Below are 7,488 nucleotides of genomic sequence, written 5' to 3'. Positions count from 1 at the left end.
TGTTTTGTAGAATTTCAGATTCTGGGGAAAAAAGCTTAGAATTTGAACCAAGCAAATATAAGTGCTAATAAAACACAAGGTAACTAAAAATATTAATTATTATTTGGTGAAAAGTAACAAAACCATTCTTAAGAATCCTGTCTTTGAGATTGGCAGTATTTTCAGTGCTTCCCAAAAGCACAGGTAGTTTGTTGCCACATTGTTTTAGTTTGAGTCAGAAGAACAAAGAAGTGTCACTTGTGTCTTTGATCCTTTCCCCTAGTTCATGTGTTTCTGTGAAAACCATAAAAATTATTTTCATTCTTCTAACTCTGTTTGGAAAAACAGATGCAGTTTTTCCTGAGAGCTCTGTTGAAGGGGAAATGGGAAGAAAAATGAAGGGAAATTCGAGGGATCCTGAGGCTGCTTTACAAGATCAGTTCGCTAAATAGCGACTATTGCTATTTCAAGGGGTTAATTTCTTTTGTCATTTGCAGCATGGACAACACCAGCAGCATATTGCTCTGCATGGGTTTTTTTTTCGATACTTGACTGCAAGCCCAAATTTCTCTTTAGATACTTGAGTATATTCTTGAGTGTTGTTCATACTGATCTCTATGTTGTTGATCATCTTCCCTTGCTCCTCCACCAGAACTGATATCTGGATAAAAAGTTCTTTTATGTCTTTGATCTGGTTCTCGAGATTGACTAGTTCTTTGTGTCTCTGTTCAATCTCTGAAAGCTGAGCTTTAGTAATTTTCACTTCAGTGAGTAGATTTTCATTGAAAATCTCCCATTTTCCTTGCTGAAGCATGTCATTGACTTCTTCCTCAGATACCTCTTTGCCAGCTACTTCAAGCTGACGGACAATAAATCTTCTGCATTTCTCTTGCTTAGCAGTTACAGCCTCATTGTATGACAGCATAGCATTTAGGTAACGGTGGGACAAGAAAGCATACTGGGAAGCTAAAATTCTTGCTGTGGCACATGATGGCCCATGTTCATTTTCAGCTTTTTTCACTGTTTTTGACAGTTCATCCAAACATTTTCGTATGTGTTCTGCTTGAAATTTGATTTCTCTTGCGGCGTTAGATTCCTTTTTAAGAACACTGAATCTTCTCATTGAAGATACGAGGCTTTTTTGTTGTTGACTGAATTTATTAACTTCCTCCACCAAATTATTGATTTCATTCTGAAGCTTCTGGATTTCATGCAAGTGCCTTTCAGTTATGGGCTCTTTTTCATAAATTATAGCCTGCTGTTCAAACTCCTCCTGCTCCTCTTGCACAGTTGCACCATTGTTTTCTTCAGCTATCTGTAGTTCCTTAGCCCTCAGTTTAAGCTCTTGCAGGCGGTCTCTCATGGCTTTTGTGTTCAGAGTTTTTTTCTGGTTGGGTTTTGTGGGGGATTTTTCTCTCTTGCAACACAGGAAGTTAACTCCAATAGCTTTTTGTTTGTTTGTTTTGCTTTGTTTCACTGTAATCAAAATGTAACAACAATGAAATATTAGCAGTTATATGTATACATGAAAAGTAGTTTTGGAGATTAGAGCTGCTTCCCTATGCACAGAAGTGAGAGTAGCAATGAACTGGAAGTGGTGGGTATCCTTAAAAAACTGTATGAGAGAGGTGGTGTCAGTGCACTCCACCTTTTTTTCCAGTCTTTGTAGGACTAGTCATCTTCAATGCTTAACAGTCTTTCCTCAGCTTCTTCACTCTAGTGTTCTTTCCACACACAGTGATTTGTAGCCCAAGCCCATTTTTGTGGTGTAGAGTACAGAAACTTGGAGCAGTGAGGAATATGGCATGGGGAGAGAACATTTTTGTTGGGGAGGAAGAGAGGAGTAAATGAAATTTTTATTTTATCCTAATTCTTTTTCTTTTTTTTTTTTTAACTAATTAACCTTTTAAATCTTTTTGGAAATAGAAGTGAATCTGCTGTTCCATTTTTGAGTTTTTGGTAAGAAACACACACTTCAGTTTTTGAGGTTATGAGACAGACTATCTAATGCTCTGTTAGGTTCTGGCATGAAATTAACCAGAACTCTGGTTGAGTTCTGGCATGAATGTGCTACTTCAGGCTATTAGTTTAGCTGCACTGAAAAACCTTTCTCCATTTTTCTTGCCTTCCTTTGCCTGAAGAGTTAAACAGGTAGTAACTGAAGCAGTTAACTACAAAAAAAAACAGAATAACAAAACTCTCATAACTTAAGAACTCTAATAATTTGGCATATAAATAGACTATGTTTGAGCTTTTCTGGACGTGAATCCGTATCACTAGTGTGGCAGCATGAAGATTTTCTAAGCTTTCTTGGGTTATTGTCATCTATTTTTACATTGTCATTTTCATTCTTCATAAAATTTCTGCAAATATATATTGCACACCATGGTGGGATACAGTTCAGTACTGTTTCATATTTAATAGAAAGCGTATTTAGTTTTGTTTTCTACCCTAGCTGTTGTGCAAACTTTACTGGAGATATAATTAAGAGAAAGTTTCCATTGTGCATGCTTTAGAAAATATCTAAGTTCAGCTATTTTTAATTATAGAGAAGAAAGTATTTTCCTCAAACTCTACAAGAGTTATTTTCTTGGACTGTGATCAAGAATGGAAAGTTTTAGTTAGAAGTAAAATGTTCAGGAGTATAAGGCTATGGGTTTTTTACTTGGGGTCTTCTGATTAAGTCAAACGTGTCTTTACAGGGTTGTTCAAGTGTAAACATTAAACAGTACTGTAGTATCTTCTGGATGTTTTCAGAGGTATCAGAGCAGTCTTCTGAAATAGTAGCATTTTATAGGTGCAATTCTTCTTAAACCCCAATTGTAAAGAAGTTTTTTGTTTTAGTAAGCAAATGTAGTATTTCCTTATAGTATCCAAAAGGATGCATTTGTAGTACCTATAGAGGATCAATCTAGCAAGCTGTCAATATGCAAATGATTTTATTGTATTTGGACAGTTTCAAATTATACTGCTGTGATATCTCTGCTCCCTTGTGCATGTTTAAAGTTCTTAAAGATTTCTACATAAATCATGAAGTTGAACACTGTGGACACGTCTTCACAGGCTTAAATCTGGCTTTCTCTATAGGATTAACTGAAAAAGAGAACTTGAAACGTTTTAGAGGTCAGTCATGAGAAAGAATGTTGATATTCTACCCTAGCGTGGGTCTCTCTTACTGCTGTTTTTTTCCCCTTAATGCTTTAATATTTGAATTTAGTTTTTGCTGATTCACATCAAGAGAATCGAAAAAGTTTAGCAGTCATTAGAAGTTACAGTAATGTACTGAGACTTGTGATCAGGCAGCCTTGCAAGTTATTTATTGGAGAAGGTTATTTTGGGGGTGGGGAAAATGCAACGTATTAATTTTATTACCAGTAATGCCTCTTCATTGCCAAACTTTCTGTGTGTGTCTCCACAACAGAAGTCAGGCAATTTCTTCAAGATAACATTCTTTAGGAACGTTTCAAATCTGCTTGGCACCACCAAGACTGCTGCAGGGAAAGGTCAGTCTGGGGCATGTGAAAGGAACCAGGAGTGCTAAACAAGGCTTCAGAGAAGTGACCTGAAAATCTGTTTTAGTATAGCCTAACACATCTGTTGACCCATGTTAATTTAGCATGGCTTGACAAGCCTGTGATTTAAAGGCAAATTCTAAGGGCACCATTAATGCTTATGATGTGAGGTGGCAAGACTTTGACTCTCTGTATCTAAGAGAATGCAAGTAACTACTGAAAAGCTCTAAAACATGCATGTAGTAATCCAGTTATTCCTACAGACCACAGTACAGTTTCTCAAAATTACCCATTTTTCTTATGATTAATCTCCTATGGTTTGAAAGTAGCTAAACACTGGAGCATACACTGAACTATACTGGGCATCATCTTCAGTTTGTATATCCATTCATGATCGACATCTAGTTTTCAATGGTTTAGGTGCATAGGTCTTGAAATAACAGTGTTCCTTGTGGTGGAAAAAATACCACAATAGAATTGCAAATCTGCCAGTATTCTCAAATATCAGACTTGGAAAGAAGTAAGCAGAAATACTTAAGATTTTTTTTTCTTGTTTAAACATCAGTCTCACAAGAGCATGGAATGTAAGCAACTGAACCTTAGTTTTGTACCTTCCATGCTGCCAGGCTTGCCTGCAAAACCTGCCACTGAGCATGCTTGCCAATAAATGTGGTTGATTATACTGGCAACTGAAACACATGCTGGTTTCAAATAAATAAGGATGTCTTCGTGACAAAGATAACCTTGGGAATTGTTGGCTCGGCTTCCTGAGTGTTCCACAAGAAGCTTTGTTCATATACTGAGTTCTTGTTTTTGTCCTAATTGTTTGTGTATATATATAGGGGCATGTCCTGTTGTTCTTTTGATTGAGATGAAAGATCTATCCCCTTAAAGTTTTTGTCAATAAAAGGAGAATACGCCTATTCTCTTAGAGCTGAGTAAATGGAATATGCAGACTGAAAGCACTCCAGTGACTTACTGTGTCCCCTGCATTCAGAACAAGGTTTTCTATATGATCCTTCCAAAGTGGCAAAGTAGTAGAGCCTTTCACATCTTCGTCAGACTTTCTCTTCATTTAAGACTGGAAAATTTGGGTTAAAACAGCTAAGAGACTGACTGCAGTAAAGGCTAAGCAAATAAATCAGCAGATGGGAAAGCATTAGCTTGCTAAACTGTACCTTCAATTTGCTGACTATTTAGGAATGGTCCTAAGTGCTCTTAAACATATAAATCTGAAGAACATCGTTGAGTCTGCCCATGCTTCTGGCCATTTCTGAGTAATAAATGCTCCTATGTCATCTTTTATCTGAACTGTTACTGATGCTGAAACTATATGTTTAGAGCCAGAATCACAAGCTGCTGATGGTTAGTAAAAGCTGCTGGTCATTAATAAAAGATGATCTGTAGAAATAGACTTGTTCTAATAATATGGCCACAATTACTTAGTCAAACTGATGTGGCATTGTGCCTTGTCTGTTCATACTTGGAAGCAATGTAAGATTGGAAAGAGCCAGAGAACACACAGGGCTACAGGATGGATTTGGGTAGGAGGTGGCAGAGGTTAGGAAGGGAAAGGAGGATGAATCGGGCCAAGTTTTGCCCAGTACTCCCTGCTCTTCACAGTGTTTTTGTCATGCCAGTCCACTGGTGATTAAGTTTGTATTTGTTCTTCTGGTAGGCATCTTTGTATACAGTTACAGAGGGCTGACAGGTTCAGAAATTGTTTCACATCCTTGTCATCTACTTTAAGGCTATTGCAAGAGTCTTTGCCTTCTGATAACTTTACAGTGTTGCTCATCAGGGTTATGTGGATCTCTTCAGTCAAACCAATGATGTACGTTGCTGGGAAAGTCTTTATAGACAATTACCTCAGCACACTGACTAGTGAAATAATAGATTCTGATAGCTGGGCCATCATGATGATAAAGTATGTCCTTGATGGAAATAATATAAAAATTTTCATCTTCTTCTTTTTTTTAAGGAAGCAAGAAAAAGAAATGCAAGTTAAAAGGTCCATTTGCTTCATTGCAAAGACCATGTCTACCTATCCACCAATCTAATTTATCAGTAGGCCCATTAAACATGGAACCTGCATCCAGAGATGAGATTGGGCTGCATTACATTAAAAGACATAATTGGATATGTGTGAAATGGGTAAGCTGATCATGCAGAACTCTTGTTACTGGTTGTAATTAGATTTAATGGCTTCTTTTTTGACTTTGCTGGACTGTTTGATTTCTTCCCCACCTCTGATTTACCAAAATCTTCTATTATTCTAATGCCTGTAGTATTGTTCACTGGTACTTGGTTATTTGGCACCTTCATTGAAATGCCTGACACAAAAGACTCTGTTTGCATTTGATCTTTGATAAAATTTGCATCCCTTCCTGTGTTCATTTTAACATACTGCAGTCCACCAGGAGAAGAGGATCTGTAGGCAAAGAATAGAATCCTCTCTATAAGGCCTCTTTGAGACGTACGTTCTGTGTTTGGCATCATAATCCTTTCTTTACCTCTGCTGACCCAGCTACTTTTTATTCTTTGTTGATGGGGTTTTTCTGGTTTTGGGTTTGGAGGTTTTGGGGGGGGGTTGGGGTTTTTTTTTTGTTTTAATTGCTATTATTTTGGGGGTTTTTTAATGATGACAGCAAAAATAAATGTCAGTTTTGTTTTCCTGTTCCTTAGTTGTGAGCCAGTTAAGGGAACTAAGTAGATGTTTTCAGGCAACATGTCCCAAAGTCATTTCAGGTTACAAGTAATCTTGTACTTTTTTTGTAAATTATTTTTTTCTTCATTTCCAAGCTGTGGTGAAGTTACATTATAGCTCTGCTACATGGTGTGAACAAACCCATATAACTTATTTTTTGAGCACAATGGTTATGAGTATTGCTTGGAGTCATACTCTGGTCTGAAAGTTGATTACTGCTTAAGCATCTTTAGTTAGCAACAAAAAATGAGTGAGACACATATACCATTTCAATGTCTATAGTTTAAAATGCTTCTGTTAGTCAATGGGGAAAATAAGGGGCTTGAGTTGAAATGTCAGTTTGCTCCAAAAGCTGCACTCTCTCATATATTCTCACAAGAAAAGAAGGAACTTGTTTGGTGGTGTTTTGGAATGTTGCCCTGTTACTCAAAGATATATTTTAAGTAACTAAAGTAGACAATCTTGCTACATTTATTTTCTCTTTTGTTTAAAAAGTTTCATTTAGCTTAAATCCTTTGTAAATAAACATGCTTAAACCAAGGATCATTAGATGTAAGGTGGTTGGATGAAAATATCCTCCTAAAGCATGTCTGTTTTAAGATAAGTCCTTGGAAAAGCATCCATAAAAATAGTTCTAAGTTAAAGTTTCTGTTTCTGGGAAGTGTAGGAGTGGTTCAACAAGAAAATACCAAAAGCAGAGAGCTTGCCCTGCCTAAAATATGCCATCTATGAGATGATAGTGCAAAATCAGTAGCATTTTCAGCAGAGGGGACTTGAGTGCTAATTAGAAGTACTAGCATGCAAAGGTCGTTTTTATTTGTCAGCCTTTGTCTCTGTGAAATAACCTGTAGCATGTTGCTTCTGGCATTGCCTACTATGTAACGCTGAGGAAATGCAATCTGGTTGCTTGTCCCCTGGACACAATGCTACCTGCTATAACTGAATTGCAGAATCACAGATTGGTTTGGGTTGGAAGGAATCTTAAAGATCATTTAGCTCCAATCTCCCTACCATGGGCAGCGATGCCGCACACTAGATCAGAGTCCTCAGGGCCCCATCCAGCCTGGCCTTGAACACTTGCAGGGATGAGGCATCCACAAGATCTCTGGACAACCTGTTCCAGAGCCTTACCACCCTCACAGTAAAGAATTTCTTCCTAACATGCAATCTAAATCTCTCTTCTTTTACTTTAAAACAGTTACCCCTTGTCCTATCACTATCTACCTCTGTGAAACCAAAATTCCAGTGTGCAGATGCACAGAAATGCTGCAGTTGAAGCAAGGTAGCTTG

General features: G+C 37.4%; 1 protein-coding gene across 1 annotated transcript; it reads right to left on the bottom strand.

Moving 5' to 3' along the window:
• Positions 1 to 466: 466 nt before the first annotated feature.
• Positions 467 to 1,342, bottom strand: STX19 (syntaxin 19). Its single transcript, XM_009069290.1, has one exon. The coding sequence runs from the start codon at positions 1,340 to 1,342 to the stop codon at positions 467 to 469; it is 876 nt and encodes a 291-aa protein (XP_009067538.1).
• Positions 1,343 to 7,488: the final 6,146 nt, after the last annotated feature.

Source organism: Acanthisitta chloris, unplaced genomic scaffold (assembly GCF_000695815.1).
Source record: "Acanthisitta chloris isolate BGI_N310 unplaced genomic scaffold, ASM69581v1 scaffold3270, whole genome shotgun sequence".
In the NCBI taxonomy this organism is placed as follows: domain Eukaryota; kingdom Metazoa; phylum Chordata; class Aves; order Passeriformes; family Acanthisittidae; genus Acanthisitta; species Acanthisitta chloris.
Note: the sequence above shows the minus strand (reverse complement) of the source record. Positions and strands in the feature narration are given on the sequence as shown.